Source organism: Desmodus rotundus, chromosome 2 (assembly GCF_022682495.2).
Source record: "Desmodus rotundus isolate HL8 chromosome 2, HLdesRot8A.1, whole genome shotgun sequence".
NCBI classification, from domain to species: domain Eukaryota; kingdom Metazoa; phylum Chordata; class Mammalia; order Chiroptera; family Phyllostomidae; genus Desmodus; species Desmodus rotundus.
Genome location: NC_071388.1, coordinates 33,171,452 through 33,191,659, shown reverse-complemented (window position 1 = coordinate 33,191,659; position 20,208 = coordinate 33,171,452). Strand labels below are relative to the sequence as shown.

Below are 20,208 nucleotides of genomic sequence, written 5' to 3'. Positions count from 1 at the left end.
AAATCAAGACTGTCTACTGCAGTAAGACCAGTTTCAATTTGGTCTGCTTATTCTCATAAACATAACAAGAATAATAATTGACCATATAGGCTCTCAGTCTGCTTTGCTGAAATCTCAAAAGGAATCTCCAGAATGAACTTTAATTAGCCCCTCAGGGCAAAGAAGCCAAGCCACATAGTTGCCATATGGCTTTGCCTAGAATACCTATAAGTTTGGGTGAGTTCCTCAAGTTCTTGAGGTTCCCCCCAAAATGTCTTAAGGTTCTTTCTTTGCCATCTCCAGGGAGAGCAATCATCATTCCTTATCTGGAAAGACTGCTATGAAACATGTGAATATGAGGGGGACCCCAAAAGACCCGGAATTTATAAAATATTGTATATTTACTCTTACATGTTGAACTTCAGTGACTTCAAAGTACTGTCCATTTGATGTAATACACCTATGGAGACTTTTTTCCACTGCTCAAAACAGTTTTTGAACTCATTCATTTTGGTGCCTTTTAGTGCTGCCATTTCTTATTTCACCCCTTCCACATCAGCAAAACGTTTCCCTTTGAGGACTTATTTCATCCAGGGAAACAAACAAACAAAATCACTCGAGCTGAGATTGGGTGAATAGGGAGGGTGGGGCATGGGGTCATGCTGCTTTTGGTCAAAAAGTGCTGAACACTCAGCACGTTGTGGGCAGTTGCGCTTGTAAATCACCCATCATGAAATGGGCAAATGCCTTCAAAGAGTCTTCAAAAATAATTCACTGAGGCCGAGTGCAGCCTCTCACAACAATGGCATCTGGTACACTGATACAGATGGGTTCCTAGAACATTCATCTAGCGGGGGGAAATCTGTACCCTTGTAGTACAGACTTCTCCAGAAGTGGCCCATCTCCAGGATAATTACAGGTTTTTGAGTACTCCCTCATAAGCAAGGTACCAGGCCATTAACCTTGCTTTTATCAGCTTCCAAAGTCAATCTTGATTCCTTAAAGTTTTCTGGTGACATCCAGAGTCCAGGCATGTCTCTCTCCATCACGACATTCCAGTCAAAGTCTTGGTTTATAAATCACAATTGGAAACTGGGTATATGTGTTTCATTATAAAGAAAACAGATACTTTTTGGAAACATGTTGCCATGAAAGTGATAATACTCATTAAAAGTTGCCAGATTCTGGAAGGATTAGGTAAGGAGAAAAATATAAAATCCTTCAATATTGCTTTTGAGGGTATAAGGCTAGCTCTTTCTCAAAATCTCTCTTTAGTCAAACTTTACTAAGCTATTGGGATAATTTAAAATTTCATATTAATGCACAACTTTAAAGTTTCTGCATTGCTAATGTGTACTTTTAAATTTAGATGAAATTCTTTACACTTAGCAATTTTGTTAGGATATCGTGAAGTTATAATTTCAGGATTATTTCAGAAAATATTTTTGTTGTCAACTATTTGATGATAAGAGCTTTGTGAATAAGAAAACGCTTTGGTATTAGATAAGTGGTTTCCTTGATATTTGCTTTTCATTTGCTGGTATTCCATTCAGCTGCTCTGCAATTTGCATAAATCAGTTGCCCCTCCGTAGCAGTTTCTTTCAGTGTACACTGGGATTGACGTTTTCTCTCTTCTCCCTAGAGATAAAAGGAGAGCTGTGGCTTAGTGTTCTAAGATATTTTGTATTTATGGGTCCACGTCTGCAGCATCACTTCTAATATGTGTTTTTACATTTTTCCAATTAGTAAGCATTTCCACAAATCAGGTTAAAAGTGGATGGCGCTGAATCACTATGTTTTATATAAGAAATGAAATGTAAAGACCTTGACTTTTAAAATACAGAAATTTCAGTGTGAGGATATGTTTGATTTGGGGTCTTTAAGTTCTTTTAAATTTTAAATACTTCCACAAATAACCCTCAGAAAGAAACGAAAGCATTTAATTGGACCTCACAAGGATTGACTGCTCTGAGAGATTTGTAATTTTTTCTTACAAAGTTAATATTAGATATTCCTAATCACATATAAAAACTTTAAAGGAAAAAGTGTTGTTTTATTTTATTAATTCTATTTACAAGCCCAGCTCAAATACTATTTCCTCTGAGATGTCATATCAGCTAGACAGAGGTCACCCTGTCTCCATAACTCTAAGACTTTCACATGTGTAATAGTTCTGCCCACAGCACTTTGTTGATGTGGAGTGTTTTCCGTGTCTCATCTCCTGTCTGCTTCCTGATGCCAGGAGCATATATTTTTTGTCACTGATTTTTCTAGTAAGGCTGTTGTCGACATGGTCCAAGACCTTTGGCAGATCTGGGTGACTGTGGCTGCTTCTGTAAACTGGGAGCAAAATAATATTAAACTCTAGTTGTTTTAAGGAATATATGAGGCAAAACTTCCTCATATGCTAAGAATTACATAATGTTTATTGGTTTTCCCCTCAGTGCCTACATGTTCTCACCTAATGCTCACCTAGTTTGAGTAAGATACATGTTGAATGACTTTTTGCTTTTGCAGTTTAGTTTTGAGGATATTGGCTGGTCTGACCTGATTCTGAATACCCCTTGCTAATTTTGTGATCTGGGGCAATTTCTTTAACTTCTCTAAACCAGAAATGGGTAAACTATGTCCCATGGACCAAATCCAGCCCACTGCCTCTTTTTTTATGGTTCATGAGATAAGAATAGATTTTACATTTTTAAATATTGGAAAAAAGCAAAAGAAGAATAATATGTCATGACATAAAATTATATTAAATTCATATTCTAGTATGGATAAAGTTTTAATGAAATACAGCCATGCTTGTTTATTTATGTATTATCTATGGCTTCTTTTATGCCAGTTTAACTATATGGTTCATGAAGGTTAAATATGTACTGTCTGACTCTTTGCTGAGAAAGTTTGCCTATTCTTGCCCTAAACCTCAATTTCCTCTTCTGTACAATAGGACAAATAGCACCTATTTCAAAGAGGTTTGAGATAATGAGTGAAAAATGCTTAGTACACGGCCAATAGATATTAAGCACTCAATGAAGGTTAGCTGTTGATGTTTTTATAATCTTTAGTTTTTAATCTCATCAGGATTTATTAAGTGAATATGGATCAAAAATTCTCTAATTTATGCTCACTAAAATATAATTATTTTATATTATAACTACACATAATTAATTTTTATTAATTATTTAATTTTAATTTTATTACATTTTTATTGGAATAGTTTGGTATTCCTGATGTCCAAAGACCTCCTCAACCTATCCCTCAGCTTACTTGGGCATTTGATTTTCCATTATTTTCCTTTATCTGACTGACTCTTGCCTAACTATATATCCAATTACCTTTTTACACCTTTCCTGTTCTGTGTCCCCCTTCGTCTCCCATTTCCACGTGCCACGTCTAGTCCATCTTCCAATTGGGCACCAACATCACTCCCTTCACGCAGGTTTTTGTAGTTCGTGTATACACTATGCCACACAATCTCCCTTCGCCAACAACAAAAACAAACACAAAAGACTATTGGGAGGAGATTCTTTCTCCATGACCTTCTTGAGCATTTTATTTCTACATACTAGAGCCCACACCACTTTCTTGTCTGTGTTTTAATGAGGTGTGTACTTCTAATCTGTACTCTTCCAGGACAGTCCCACTGTCATTGATCTGTGTCGTCTGTACAGTACCACAGGTGTATTCACACACTGCGATACCTAATATGTGTATTTGAATGCATACATTTTTCTTTTTTCTAACTTTTTAAAGTATGGGTTTTTGGCCTCTTTTCAGACAGAATTCCTTGATATAAGCCAGCTGTCTTTCGTCCACGATTTGGGACCAAAGGGCATGTAAGTTCCAGTGTTGGATCTTTAAAGAGAAATGTGAATGTTGATAAGCATTAACATTTGATTCATCAGCATGCCGTGATGATGGGACTCACCTGGTTTTACCGCTCGCTTCTTTTCTCCTCAACAGAGGACATCTATTTATACAAAACGTATCTTGCTACATTAAACAAGGGTAGCAACTGCTCTACCCTCTTTCTTATGTGCATATAGAACCAGTTTCCTCTAGTCCCACAGTTGGAATGTTTAATACAGGCAGCGAATATGGTGTGTGGGAGAATTCATTAAAAATCAAACATCCTATATTATATATTTGAAAATTGCTAAGACAGTAGACCTTAAAAGTTCTCATCACAAGAAAAAAAAGTTAACTATGTAACAATGGATGTTAGCTAGACTTGTTGTGGTGATCTGTCACTTCATATTATACAAATATTGAATCACTGTGTTGTATACCTAAAACTAATATAATGTTACATGTCACTTATATCTCAATTTTAAATATCAAATATATAACTCCCTTCTTCTAATCACTTATACAAATTAGCTTTTCTTTGCTCACTTTCATGAGTAAAAATAATACTGTGTAAAATGAATGTTACGTAACAAGATTGAAATTTACTTAATGATTATTTCCCTTCACGATATGAGAGCTTGATATGATAAAGAGCTTAACATTATTTTAGTAATGATCATTGTTAGTAGTTGTTTTGAAATATTTCTTTGTTTAGCCATTTTTATTGTTCTTTCTTTCTACATCTTTCAAAATCAAGATCTTTCTCTTTCCAAAGAAGTACTGTCTTTGCTCTGTTTCCTTTGGCATGGTCTGGTTCTAGAACTGTACGTGAAGGGATGCAGAAATGCTTTGGAATCCATGGGAGAGCACCTCCTATGTTCAAACATCAGCTGAGCCACCTATGTTCGAACAGCAGCTGAGCCGTCCTCGTGCCAACATTAGGCAATGTGTGAGGACTTTTTCAGGCTGTTGCAATGACTGGAAGGAATGCTCAGCATTTAGAGCCAGAAGCCAGGATGCTTAAGTTCCTGCAGTGTGTAAAACACAGTTATGCTGCATTCAGAGTGCTTTAAAGGTTAGCTGCTGGAGTACTTAGCCTAGCAAATAAGATGCTGAGCTATTTGAGGGTGAAGGAAGAAAGAGTGGGGAGGAAAGTCATGTGAGAATGAAGTAATAAATTTAGTCCCAAGCTGCAAGGCTGTATCAGCTAAGAGTGGGTTTGAAATTGTAAGATAATGGGTTAATTTGATGTCTCTTTCAGAGAAGGCATGATAATGAAAAGATCCGGGGGACACAGGATACCTGGCTTGAATTGCTGTGGTCAGGGAAGAGCCTGCTATCGCTGGTCAAGAAGGTAAGACTTAGGAATTTTGTGTATTTGTTTTTAAAAAGTAGATATTTGGGAAGTTTTTATTTACTACTTTGAAATTAAATTATAAATTATAAATCCTTTGAAAGTCATAGAGCAAATTTTAAATCATTTTAAGTTCCAAGTTTCATCATCTGTTTAAACATTTTTCTCAAACCTGGACTTGTGGACACAGCATACAAATTATACATATAAAAACCAAGTGGGCTATTGCACTAAAAAATTGGTCAGCTAAAGAACATGTACAAAGGGCCAATAGGCACAAAGAAACATGCTTGAAATTACTAGTCATTAGGGAAATGTAAGTCAAAATCACAGTGGAATAGAACTTCACATCCACTGCATAGCTATAGTAAAAAATATGGACAATAGGGAAATCCAAGGTGGCAGTGGACTAGGTAGATGTTACACTCACCTCCTTTCAGGACCAAACTGGAATTACAACTAAAATATGGAACCGTCAACATGAACAAACAACTGAAGGCCAGCTGAATAGAAGTCTTTTAACCAAGGATTTACAGAAGAGGCTACATTGAGACTGGAAGGAATGGTGAGACATGAAAATGAGAACCTCAACCAAGAGATAACAAGCATAAAAAGGGCCATAGAAACCATTAAAAAGAATCAGTCAGAAATTAATACAATATCTGAAGTGAAGAATACACTAGAAAGAATAAACAGTAGGTTGGATGAAGCAGAGGATTGAATCAGTGACTTAGAAGACAAGGTAGCAGAAAACACCCATCAGAGCAGCAAAAAGAAAAAAGAATTTAAAAAAATGAGGATAGTTTAAGGGACCTCTGGGAGAGCATGAAGCATAACGACATCTGAGTCATAGGGGTACCAGAAGGAGAAGAGAGAGAGCAAGGGATCATGAACCTATTTGAAGTAATAATGACCAAAAACCTCTCTAACTGGTGAAATAGAAAAACACGCAAGTCCAGGATGTGCAGGGAGTCTCAAACAACATGAACCCAAAGAGGCCCACACCAAGACACGTCATAATTAAAATGGCAAAGGTTAAAAAAACAATTTTTAAATCAGCAAGAGAAAGACAGTTAGTTACCTACAAGGAAGCTCCCATAAGATTGTCAGCTGGTTTCTCAATAGAAACTTTGCAGGCTAGAAGGGATTGACATGAGATATTCAAAGTGATAAAAAGCAAGGAGCTACAACCAAGACTCTTTACCCACCAAGGCTATCATTTAAAGTTGAAGGAGAAATAAAGAGCTTTGCAGACAAGAAAAAGCTAAAGGTATTCATTACAACCAAACCAGTATTACAAGAAATGTTAAAGGGTCTTCTTGAAGAAGAAGAAATAAAAAGAAAAAAAACCCCAGAGGAACACCCTGACCTGTGTGGCTCAGTTGGTCGGGTATTGTTCTGCAAAGCAAAAGGTTGGAGGTTTGATTCCTGGTCAGGTCACATGCGTGGGTTGTAGGTTTGGTCCCTGGCCGGGGTGCATACAAGAGGCATCAAACTGATGTTTCTCTGTCACATAGATGGTTCTCCCCCTCCCTTTTCCTCTCTCTAAATATAAATAAAGATCTTTTAAAAAGCAGAGGACATAGTTATAAAGAATAAAATGGCAGTAAATATATACCTATCAATAATCACTTCAAATATAAATGGCTTAAATGCTACAATCAAAAAGCACTGGGTAGCAGAATGGATAAGGAAACAAGACCCACCTATATGCTGTCTACAAGACATTTAAACAAAGGGTTGATTAACAAGAAGGGGCTGTCCATGGAAAGATCTGGAAGAAACAATTTCTAGGCAGAAGAACAGTGAATATAGAAGCCCAAAGTAGAACAAGATTGTCAGGCTGAGGAACAGCCAGACCAAGGTGGTGGGAGAGAACAGTGGGAGATGAAGCTGAGAACGTGATGGCTGGCTCATGTCTGCCCACCTGCATTTTAGTGTGACAGCAAGTAGTAGCGTAGGCACCTTGTTAGAACAGACCATAATTTCATCTGGTTTAAAACAGGAATATTCATAAAAGTTCAAATTTATTGGTGTCTGGAACTGTGCTAAGCAATGTACATGAATCATCTCAGTTAATCTGCACAAACATGTAGGAGCTTGGCATTGCTGTTACTCTCATTTTATAGATTTAGACTTTAGGCTCAGTTGCCCAAGTTCACAGTCAGGCAGGTGGCAGCGCTGGAACTGGAGCCCAGGGAGGCTGACTTGAAAGCAGGTGCTTAATCCCTGCACAGCCGGTGCCAACGCCCTAAAGGCCGGTTGATGGATTTCTTTCTTGATGCATATCCTCTCATTAAAGAAAAAAAAAACAAACTATTGACAAAAGAGAGAAAGGGAAGAAGTCAGAAGAGTTTTAATGAATGGTATAGCTAAGAAGAGCTCTAAGTAAAGTCCTGGAGTCAGTTTACCCTGATAGCTGTTGACTGTTAGGAAAGAACAACTCATCATTGTCAAAACAGAAGGCATTATCTTTTGTGTTCAGCTTTCAAAATTCATCTGTCAGTACTAACCAATTCCATATTTCTAGGCTGCCACATCTTGGAGGGGCGAGGGAGGAACCATTCACCTAGATGCCACACAAATGGCACCCTCTCGTGCCCTGGCCATGCAGTACACCCTGCCATTGCATTCCTGTTGCTGAGCAAGACTATTTGTAGCCTATTGGGAGCCTGTGTGCAAATTAGAGAAAAACGGCACGTTCCTGCAGGGTGACGTAGCCTGCGCTAGTGCCTGCCTTCAGCAGGCATCCTTGTGGAGGGCTTGTCTGCATGGTGGCCCCTGGTGACCTGTTCCCGAAGACATCTTTTGCATCTCTGGGTCCTGGTGGTTATTCCATGACCTGTGTTCTCAGGAGCATTTCTGAGATCTGTGTTGTAATGGGAGCTGGTGCACCTGGATATGGGTCACTCCACTGTTGTCTCTGGTGTGGAGCTACGATGCCATTCAGGTACCCTTGACTTTCCGGCAGGCAAGTTCACAAGCCTGGTACGTTTGACTTTGTTCTCAGATTGGCAAGCCTGCCGTCTGTGTTTTCAAAGCCTGTGACTCCTTCCCAGTCAGCAGCATAGTCAACCAGGTCTCTGGGACTGTGCCCCGTGTCTGTTCTCTAGCTTGCATCAAAGTCAAGCCGAGAGAAGGGACAGCAGCTAGAGAAGGAACTTTTCCACATATGTGATCCATCTACTCTCTTTAGCCTTAACCGAGCTTTATCAGTAGGCGGCCTCGTGTCTGGACTGATGGCCAGTAACTCCAGTAACTCAGCCATGGCCGTCAGAGTCACTGAGTCACCATTTGATGGAATGGCCATGTCATTCACATTGAGCAGTGGTTTGAAAATTCTTATAAAGTGTATAATTTCTGTATTTGCTGAAAATACTGTGAATATTATCCATTATATTGTGCAGTTGCCTGTGTTAGTTCCCAAATGAGAGACTTCCTTTGGAATTTAGCTTGTTGGATGTGAGGCCTCTTATTTCTTGAACTTATGCATTTGACCAGAGAAACCGGGCAGCTCAGACCCACATTGTGTGCCATCACCATAATTACATTAGCACTGTGGTCAGTTATTTGCTTTCTGTGACCTTTATTCTTTCCTGTGTAAAATAATATCACATGATGTATGTTCTTTACTGTACGTTATCCTCGGTCCATCCCACCCCCTTTTATTGAGAGGGAGACAGCCTGTACAGTAAAAAACACATGGATGAAATGAACTGTGTGGAAATCCATGTAGACTTGTCTACATCAAATCCCAAATTATAAAGCCACTAAACATAATGTGGTTGGCAATTTCAGTAAAGGCTTATTATAGATTTCCTTTAAATTCAGAGTTTCCACGTGACATTTATAATATTAATTTATGTGCAGGTGTCCTGGCCTTACTTATCCCATAATGTGCTTTACTTTGCCTAATATGTGATGTAATGTACCTGTTGTTACTTTATTTGTTTATCAACTTGGTTATCATTGGATCACAACTGCAGGTAAATATGCATATACAGTGTCACGTGCGGCAGGACAAAGTTGCCGTTTGTTTTTGCTTGACATCGGTCCCATTCTCTCTGTCTTGCTCTTCCCACTCTCAGGGCCATGCCTGTCACCTACATCCTTACTGCTCAAAGTGATCCTGACATAGGCAACCCCTCTGAGCTTGTCAGAATGCAGAAGCTCAGGCTCCGCCCCAGACCTACTGAATCCAAATCTGCATTTTGACAGGGTCCCCAGGCGATGCATGTTCACAGTCAAGTGTAAGAAGAGCTGGTCTTTATTGTTACGGTTGCTTGCTAACCTGCCTCAGTCTGCTCCTCTTTCTCCTTCATTCCTTTCTTTTTGAAACATGGTGCCAGTGACATTACTGTCCTATTGCCTTGGCAGGGCATGAGGATTCCCTTATTCAATAAACACCTTGGTGTTTTCTTTTCTTTTAAACATGGATTATCAGGCCTTTTTAACAGATCTTTGGTGGGGCCTGGGAATCTGTTAGTTTTTAACAAGAACCTGAAGAGATTCTGATGATCAGGCAGGTTTAGGAAACACTAAACTTGATGTAGAATCAACCTTCTTAGCATGGCCTTCAGACCCTCCTCAGTATGGCTTTTGCCCATTTTCCCCACTCTACACTCATTTGCCCATTTTCCCTTTCTACTCTCTCTGAGACCCTGGCCTCACCAAACTCTCCCCAACACATGCAGCATATCCACACCTTAGAGCCTTGGCTAACTCTCCTCCCTGTGGGTGTACACCTTGACAGCCCGAAGCTGGGCTCTGTGTGATTGATGGGGTCCTTCCGGGCCTCGCTCACACACCGCCTCTTTGGGAGAATGCCGCTAATGCGGTCTCTGAGAACTGAGGACTCCCTCCTTGCCCCTCGCTGTTTGTGTGTCTCTTCTAGTGCCTATCCCGTTCAGCCTAGAATTGTCATTGCTTGTGCCCCACTAGCCTAGTAAGACCCTTTGAGAACGTGTATGATTTTTCTTTGTGCTGTTTCTGCCTCTACCCAAACTCCTAGTTTGCCACTGTTCTTTGCCATTATAAAGCTCTTAAATATATATTGAATTGAATGGAACTATACTTTTGAGAGATCATATCCCATTGAGCATCATCCAATAATGGTCCCTAAAATCACAAATAATTTGAAATCAACAACAGAATATGTAGAGTGTTGGATACTTACTCGATTTTTTAAAGGGAGATTATACTGAGAAAATGAGAAACTGTTTGCTTCTTCTATGATGGTTTGTTTTAGCAAACACCAGCCCATTCCATTCCACCAACAGCTGGGCCCCAAGTGTACATCCCATGAGCACCGCCTGCATTATCAGGAGTTTTCTTCCAGGCTTCGCCCTTAATGTTTAAAAAGCTAATGATTTATTTTGAATTGCTTGGTGACAGTACTTCTTAGAAAAAAGAAAACCTTCCAAGTAGGAAGGTTTTGGATTTTTTTGTTTTATAATGGTTTTCTAAAAATCCCCCTTGTAAAAAATAAAATTGTCTACTCTCTGCTAGTGTGTTTACTTCAGATTTGTCATATCATTTATTCTTTTTGTTTCCGTAATTCAGTGCAACTTCAGAAATGCTTCTTGTCTTCTCCCAGGTGGTTGATAGTGAAAGATTCCTTTTTACTGTATATGAAACCAGACAGCGGTGCGATAGCCTTCGTCCTGCTGGTGGATAAAGAATTCAGAATTAAGGTGGGGAAGAAGGAGACAGAGACGAAATATGGACTCCGAATTGATAACCTTTCAAGGTAGGAATTTCAAATATTTTTAAAATAGTATATATTTTCTTCGGTAAAAAATGTTTTTACCAAAATCTCTTAAAAAAGTGTTTCTCCCAACTTTTAACAAAGGACGTAAAATAATATAAATGTTTGAAAATTTTTATTTAGAACTTACCCTCAGTCAAAAGTAATGAAACTACTTTTCCTTGTAATAAATTGTTAAGAATAACATATCGTATGTGCAGCAGTCAGAATAAACTATCCTGTGAGTTGATACATGTCTGTTTTCACAAAATTGACTACTCAGTACCATTTTTCCCAACAGATACATTAAGGAATGGTAGTTCACATTTGAAAAAAATAAAATTTTACTTTATGAACTGATATACTTCAACAAAACACTTAAAAAGTGATTTGATTTAGAAAAATTCTGTTTACACACAGGTTTTAAGAAAGATACCTTGAAAGGATACTCAAGTGTACATGTACTATAGATTTTATTAGTGAGCATGTATGTGTTTATATATATGTTTTTCTGGAAGATTGAAGTTATATAATATATATATGTCTTTCTATACATTTGTTTCTGTAAAGTTCAACCTCATATATAGGAATGTATTGAATATATACACTTCTGTCTTTGCTCACATTGACTGGCATAGAGTTATAGGTAGATGCTTGCCAATACACATTTGATGTGTGTGAGTGTGTGAAAGATTTGGAACCTCCTTATCTCCTCTGCCAGGTTCAGGATTGGTTATTGGAAATGCAAAGGTGCTGCCATTAAACCTTCTTCCTGCCACTGCATTTCTGTTCTGTGGAGGGTTGTGGAAATCAGGCTACAGTTCTCTCGGGTCCCTGTAACAGATCTCTGAACCAGTCTTTGTGATCAAGGGCCTGGAACATGCCACTTTGTGTGGGTTTCATGGACTCAGAGTTGGGAAGGAATTACTCTCCTAAGGTACAATCAGCATGATGTTTCCAGAAGCCGAGGAAATAGGCATCAGGCAGCACAAAGGGAAACGACTCCTATAGGAGCCAACAACTAAGTAACACTGAGACATAGGACCTCACCTTATATCTCTTTCATCATCCCCCTTACAGCCTAGCACAGCCCCAGGCCTATAGTAAGTACTCTTACAAGGGTTTGCATGAGTGAATGAGTAACTTGAAAATTTATTTTGGCTACATTGACTATATTTTAAAATCTTGCCAAAATTTTTTAGAAGTCTGCTTTTTTGATATAAGATGCTGTTTGCTTAAATTTTCAACTTATGTCTGCAGTACCAAAACAAAACAGGGCATGCTTGATCTTTTAAAGAGACAAAAATTTGTTTAAAGAGACAAAACACAGAGTGACCATTCTGTTCCACATTTTGCTTTTCTTTGAAGGACACTTATTTTAAAATGCAACAGCTATAGACATGCTCGGTGGTGGGCAGGCGCTATAGAAGAATTCATCCAGAGACATGGCACCAACTTTCTCAAAGATCATCGATTTGGGTCGTATGCTGCTGTCCAGGAGAACACTTTAGCTAAATGGTAAGATCTTTTTGCTCTAAGACTGTCAGGGTAGTCAGAGCACCTAATTCACCTTTTCAGTTTTCAAACCTGTGAAAAGATACACTGCATTATACTTAACAAGGGTCTTTCTTTATAGGACTACCTGAGCATTGATTAATTTTCCAATGAGCTTTATTTACATAGCTAGCTTTGGATTTTGAAGTTTGATTTTAAAAACTAACTTTATACATTTTCTTGATGATGCAAATGGAAGATTTATTGAAGTCATTCGTCATAATTTGAGAAAAACAATTTACCTGCTGGATATTTCTTTTGAATAAAATCATGCTAAGCATGTTTTTCTACCCATGGATTGATAATTGGTAGAAAAACATGCTAAGCATGATTTTCTACTGATTTTTTTTCCACTCTGTTTTAAGTCTTAGAAGACTTCAAGGGGATGGGAAACTTCCCTTGACCCCATATGATGATAACACCAATCAATGTGTTCTTCTCTCAGCAGAAAAGAATCAGGTTGCTTTTTTCTATTTACTCTATTTATTTCAGGTTGTGCAGAAACTCTTGGCTGTGGCTTCCATCTTTGTCTTTCTTTTTTTTTTTTTTTTAATTTTTGTAAAAACAAAAAAGAAAACAACTTGTCTTTCAGGTATGTTAACGCCAAAGGATATTTTGAAGATGTCGCAAATGCGATGGAAGAGGCGAAAGAAGAGATTTTTATCACGGATTGGTGGTCAGTATTTGTCCATGGGGATTGTGTTTACAGGTCTCCGTGTTCAGGAATGTACAACAGCGTTTGCTGTGCTGTTTCAGAATCACCCGTTACGAAAACCAGCAGTATCACAGACGGTTGGGCCCAAGTCTCAGCCAATTAACTGTAGTGGCCTCCAGTGAAAGGTCCTTTCAAATACTTGGCATCCAAGTATATTCTTAAAATATTTAACTTGAATAATTTTGTGTTCATCTGTCTGTTTGGATGCAGACACTGAGTGTTCACTTTTGTAAGGATTACATTTCAATGCAAATATAGTTGGAGAGGTAGTGGAAAATAATCTTCCTTGGGCAGTTTTCCTTCATTTTGGTGTGTCTGTCATCAGGTCCAGTAAATATAATTCTTCCAAATTGTCCCTTTGAAATGGAAATGATTCCATTTACCCATTACTGTTAAAATGTCCTTGTTAATGACTAGCCTGGTCAGCTTTTTTGGAGATAGTTCAGGTTTCAACTTTCTGATCCCCTTTAAGAACACCCATGAGAGTTAGGGTGCTTATTACAGACTGGAAGTGTCGTATCTAAAACTCATTTAGCTACTGGGCAACTTCACTCCTACAGTTGGGGTAGGCTTTGTAGTCTGACCTTAGTTCCAGTTACCCATCTGCCTGGACAGTTAAAAATGATTGCAGATGCCAACATTGACTACACTGGAAATGAAAATATTTACAATGAGTTTTCCTTCTAAGATGTAAGTAGCTTGAAATGCCCCTATTTTTCCCTGTCATGTTTCCTTCCAAATGCTACTTTATATATGAACTGTGAAAATATCATCACAATTTATTTCCTCCTAATTCCAGATTTTGTGGGGAGGGGAGAGTTGTTAACTCATCCCTTCCCATGTTTTCCCTCAGTGACATGAAACTCTAATTCTAGGGCCTGTTTTTCCAACCCGGGCACTATTGCCATTTGGGGCCCGATAGTTCTTAGTTGTGGAGTGTTGGTCTGTGCATTATGGCATATGTAGCATATTTAGCACCATCAGTATGGCTGGCTTTTACCCACTAGATGCCAATAGCAAGATTTCAGTGGTGATAACTCAAATGTCTTCAGACATTGCCATCTGTCCCCTGGGAGCTGAAGTCCCTCTGGGTTGAGAATCATTGATCTAGTGATTAGATGAAGTATGTGATGGTTAGCATGTCTGCAAATCCATTTATTCTAATGTTGATGGAGGAGCTTAATCTTGGCTTTTATATTCTTCCCAAAGTTACCAGAAATAAAATAAATTCTCCTATTTAGGAGCTATTTCTTCGGTTGAATACTTTCTAAATGCTTATGAGAATACATTCAAGTTTAATGTTATACTATATTCCTTGAAAAAATATTTCTGAAAGTTTGATGAAGACATGAGAGAGGCTGAAAATAGCTTTTACATTGAGCCCACATTTTCATGTTTTATGCAAGAAAATGATAGATATCTCTTCTGAAGGTTGTGGACACACTAAAAAATGCAGACTCGGTTTAAATACCTAAAGAGATGGAACCTGAATGTATTCTGTTCTACTGTGAGAAAAAACTGAATCAGGAGGTTATTTCTTTTTCATAACTGCTCTAAGATAACATCTTATTACAACACTCCCTTTGAAATAAAACCTTTGCAGTAATTTCCCTTGTAACAAGTGAAGAAAATTCTTGTCATGCAAGTATTGCAAAAGGGAGCATCCAAAACTTAATCCAACCCCGTTAGGTCCATATCTGAGAGAGTGCTAAGCATAGTTAGAGAATACACATGCCCTGTAGAAACCTCTAATTCAAGGGACATCATATACTTAAGTGAAAATGGTATTAATATATTTCTAAAACTATTATTGTGCAAGCAAAGGCAGATATGGTGAAATGAGAAACAACCTGGGACCTAGAAGCACTTAGTTCCTTTGTTCGTTAATTTTACCACCTATCCATTCATTTGTTAATTTATTCACTGTTTGCTCCAGGGCTCTTTAGGGAGCCCACATTCTGTGGCAGGTAGTGAACCACGTCATGTGCATATACTGATAAGTGAGAAGCAGCTCCTGCTCTGGAACAACAGAGAGTCAGGAAGTCATACATACAACAATGGATTGGGGAAAACTCAGTGATGAGGATCAACATAGTAGAAGGTGTGGAGGGGCAGTGACCATCATACTGCATACTGTTGTGTGGGCTGTGTCTATGAGTTTTTTATTTTTAGTTTTTATTTTTTAGAGAGAGAGAGGGGAAGGGGGGACAGAGAAAGAGAAACATCAATCTCTTGTTCTACTTATCTATGCATTCATTGCTTTTTTCTTGTATGTGCCCTGACCTGGAATCGAACACGCAACCTTGGCATATTGGGTTGACTGTCTAACTGACTGAGCTACCCAGCCACGGCGAGTTTGTTTGTTTTATTTGTTCATTTGTTTAAGCATGGGAGTTTTAATCAAATTTGTTTTCAAAAAGGGGCCACTCTGGTGGTAGTACAGAAGATGAATTGAACAGTGGTTATAGAGACCGTTTAGTAAGCCGTTGTTGTGGTGCAGGAACAAAATTGTAGGGGTCTCTGTGGAGACCACCATAAGGGCCTGACTTACTCACATGGTGCAAGTCATGTTAACCTTTCTATGGGTAGTTTCTAAGGCATAGTCGAAGGGTCATTAACAAAATAGCTACTATGTGTTGAATTCGTACTGTGCTGTAGCAGAGAAAAGAAAGAGTTGATGAGGCAGATTAGGAAACTGCCCAGTCACCCACTGGTACGTGCTGGTGCTGGCTTGGATGCAGGTGTGTCTCCTCCAGAGCCTGCATTATCTCGCAGCTCTTCTCAGGAGAGCTGGCCGCACTGTCTGGCGGCTGAGGTTTCTGTTAGCTGTGAGATTGCTTAAGTGAAGACCGAAGTTTTTTAAGGTGTTAGATAAAGTAGTAATCAGATTTGGGTAGATTTAGTCAGGAGAAATTTTTTGAAGAGGTGAATTCTAAGGTAAGGCTGTAAAGGTAGAAGAGAGAATGATTTTTAAAAAAAGATTTTATTAATTTTTAGAGAGAGGGTAAGGGAGGGAGAAAGAGAGGGAGAGAAACATCAATGTGTGGTTGCCTCTCACTGGGGACCTGGCCCGAAACCCAGGCATGTGCCCTGACTGGGAATCGACCAGCAACCCTTTAGTTTACAGGCCGGCACTCAGTCCATTGAGCCACACCAGCCAAGGCAATTTCTTAATCCAGACTATCTGAAAATTTATGTGAACAGTAAAATCTAGCTAGATGTTTAAGGTACCAAAAGGTGAAGTTTTTGTGTAAATATGAGTGAGCATTCTTCACTTGTTTATCTGGAACAACCAGAAGAACACGTATCTTCTGTTTTTCCTGTGCTTGGTGCTGTTTCAAGTCACCTGTGGACTAACCATCCAGTAGTTACTGGAGTAAGCTGTATAATGAGGTAGAAGAACAAGATTGGCTTCCAGCTCCATTGCTGAATTGCTGTAACTTAGAGCAGATCCAGAGAGTGTGGTTCTTAAGCTCAGCTTTCCTCTTGATAATGGTGACTGTCATTAGCACTCTCTGGCAAGGATGTATGGAGCAAGTGTGTTGTCTTTGCCAGCATGGGTTCTCTGGCTGGCCTGTCAGGGGTCGGGGTGCTGGTGGGGCCCACCACAACTTCTGCTTTCAATTACAGGTGAAATACAATATTATATTAGTTTCAGGTGTACATCATAGTGATTAGACATTATGTAACTCACTAATGACCATCCCAATAAATCTCATACCCATCTGAGACCATACATAGTTATTAGAATATTATTGACTATATTCCCTATCCTATACTTTATATCCCCAAGACTATTCTGTAACAACCAATTTGTATTTCTTAATCCCTTCACCTTTATCACCCATCCCCCCAATCCACCTCCCATGTGGCAACCATCAATATGTTCTCTGTACCTATGAGTCTGTTTCAGTTCTGCATGTTCATTTATTTTTTTTAAATTCGACTGTTGAAAGATATGTATTTATTGCCATTTTATTCATATTTTGATCTTTTTTTCCTTCTTTTTAAAGAAGACCCTTTAACATTTCTTGTAATACTGGTTTGATGGTGATGAACTCCTTTAGCTTTTTTTTTTTTCTCTTTTGGTCTGGGAAGCTTATTATCTGTCTTTTGATTCTAAATGATAGCTTTTCTGGATAGAGTAATCTTGGTTGTAGGTCCTTGCTTTTCATCACTTTGAATATTTCTTGCCAATCCCTTCTGGCCTGCAAAGTTTCTGTTGAGAAATCAGCTGGCAGTCTTATGGGAGCTCCTTTGTAGGTAATCTACTGTTTTCTCTTGGTGCTTTTAAGATTCTCTTTTTGTCTTTAACCTTAGGCATTTTAATTATGATGTGTCTTAGTGTAGGCCTCTTTGGGTTCACCCTGTTTGGAACTCTCTGCACTTTCTGAATTTGTGTGTCTTCCTGGACTTGTGTGTCTAGTTCCTTCACCAGGTAAGGGACGTTTTCTGTCATTCGTACCAAGCAGGTTTTCAATGTCTTGCTCACTCTCTTCTCCTTCTGGCACCGCCATGATGAGAATATTGGTGTGCTTGAAGTTGTCCCAGAGGATCCTTATACTATCCTCACTTTTTAAAATTGTTTTTTCTTTTTGCTGTTCTGATTGGGTGTTTTTTGCTCCTTATATTCCAAATCATTGATTTGATTCTTGGCTTTACCTACTCTACAGTTGGTTCCCTGTAAATTATTCTTCATTTCAGTTAGTATATCATTCATTTCTGACTGGTTCTTTTTTGTGGTTTTGATGTCCTTTTTATGCTGTTGAAGTTCTCACTAAGTTTATTGAGCATCCTTATAACCAATGGTTTGAACTCTGCATCTAGTAGATGGCTTCTCTTCATTTTATTTAGTTCTTTTTCTGGAGTTTTGTTCTGTTCTTTCATCTGGGGCATGTTTCTTTGTCTCCCCATTTTGGCGACCTCCCTAAATTTGTTTTTATTTTAGGTAGTGCTGCTATGTCTTCCAGGCTTGGTAGAGTGGCCTTATATAGTAGATGTTCTGTAGGGTCCAATGGCACAGCCTCCTCAGTCACCCAAGATGGGTACTCCATGTGCATCCCCCACACTTGTGGGCTGTGTACACCCTCCTGTTGTAGTTGCAATTTGATTGCTATTGGCACATCAGTGGGAGAGGTTTACTCCAGGCCAGTTGATCGGCTGCAAGGTCTCATAGCAACAAATCAGAATTATTTTTTAAAGAATGGGATAGGATAGAAAAAGGAAGGAAAGACAATGGAAAGGTGCAAATTTGGTGATTGTAGGATTATTATTTTGTGGAATTTTTATTTCAGTAGTAAAAGATGGTAGATAGGTAGAGAGAGAGAGAGAGAGAGAGAGAGAGTGAGAGAGTTATTGCTATAGATGTATGATATATTCCTGTGGATTATGATCCAAAAAGTTTGAAATCCACTGACTTTCAACAGGGTTTGCAAACTTCTGTAAAGAGCCAGATAGTAAATATTTTAGGCTATTCATGTCACATACAGTCTCTGATGCATATTCTTCTTTGTGTGTGTGTTTGTTCACCCTTTAAAATGTAACAGCCAGTCTTAGCTCATGAGCCAAATAGGCTATAGGCCATATTTAGCTTATGGACTATAGTTTGCCAACACTTGTCTTAAAAAGTAGATTTAAGTTACTATATTATGTTCATATTAAGAGCTAAAGTGAATGGTAAACTTTTAAAGAAACTGTCGATGTGTTTTTCAAAGTGGTTGTACTGCTTTAGAGTCATACCAGTAATGCTGAGAGTTCCAATTCCTCTTCATCTCTTCTAGCACTTGGTATTGTCTCTTTTTTTTAATGTTAGTCATCCCAAAGGGTGTGTAGTCACATCTTATCATTGTTTTAATTTGCATTTACAACATCTTCTCATGTTAAACATATTTTCCTGTGACTAATGGACATTTGTTTCACTTTTTTGGAAACATATGCTTAAATATTTTTCTCCTATTTTTACTGGATTGTCTTATTATTCTTTTTTAAGTTATTTCTTTCTTTAGTTTTGCGAAGTTTGATTAGAAACCTGTTTCAGGTTTCACTGAACTTGTTTTTCAAAATAATGATTATTATTAATAATTAATAATGATAATTATTACTATTATGTTAATCCTCACCAAAGGCAATGCTTCTATAAAGCAAATCTTGATGTACCTAAAGGGAGATATGATCAGTAACACAGTCTTAGTAGGGGATTTTAACACACCATTGACATCAATGGATAGATCTTCCAGACAGAAAAATCAACAAGGCAACAGCAGCTTTAAATGACTGACTAGATCAGATGGATTTAATTGATATCTTCAGAGCATTTTACCCCAAAGCAACAGAATATACAGTCTTTTCAAGAGCACATGGAATATTTTCTAGGATAGACCACATGTTAGGACACAAAACACATCTTGATACATTTAAGAAAATTGAAATCATATCAAGCATCTTCTTTGACCATAATGGTATGAAATTAGAAATCAATCATAAGAAAAAAACTGAAAAACAAACAAAGATATGGAGGCTAAATAACATGTTACTAAACATAAATGGGTTAGCAATGAGATCAAGGAAGAAATCAAAAGTTCCCTTGAGACAAAAGAAAGTGAACCACAAGACCCAAAATCTGTGGGTCACAGTAAAAGCAGTCCTAAGAGGAAAAGTCATAGCATTACAGGCCTAGTTCAAGAAACAAGAAAAATCTCAAGTAAACAATCTAACTGTACCCATAGAAGAACTAGAAAAAGAACAAAAAAGCCCAAAGTGAGTAGAAGAAAGGAAATAATAAAGATCAGAGGAAAAATAAACAAAATGAAGTCTATAAAAACAATACAGAAGACTAATAAAACCAAGAGCTGGTTCTCTGAAAAGATAAATAAGATTGATAAACCTTTAACCAGACTCATCAAGAGAAAAAGAGAGAAGACCCAAATAAATGAAATCAGAAATGAAAGTTAGAAGTAACAACTGATTCCACAGAAATACAAGAGATTGTAAGAAAATATTATAAACAATGAT

General features: G+C 38.2%; 1 protein-coding gene across 6 annotated transcripts in view; it reads left to right on the top strand.

Moving 5' to 3' along the window:
- Nucleotides 1-20,208, top strand: part of PLD1 (phospholipase D1) — a 182,520-nt gene that overhangs the window by 76,507 nt on the left and 85,805 nt on the right. For all 6 annotated transcript variants that reach the window (XM_053918079.2, XM_071220569.1, XM_045197978.2 and 3 more), the window contains 5 exons: nt 3,757-3,815; nt 5,090-5,182; nt 10,779-10,931; nt 12,297-12,446; nt 13,075-13,158. In XM_053918079.2, the coding sequence (XP_053774054.1) occupies nt 3,757-3,815; nt 5,090-5,182; nt 10,779-10,931; nt 12,297-12,446; nt 13,075-13,158 (539 nt within the window). The remainder of the gene's footprint in view (nt 1-3,756; nt 3,816-5,089; nt 5,183-10,778; nt 10,932-12,296; nt 12,447-13,074; nt 13,159-20,208) is intronic.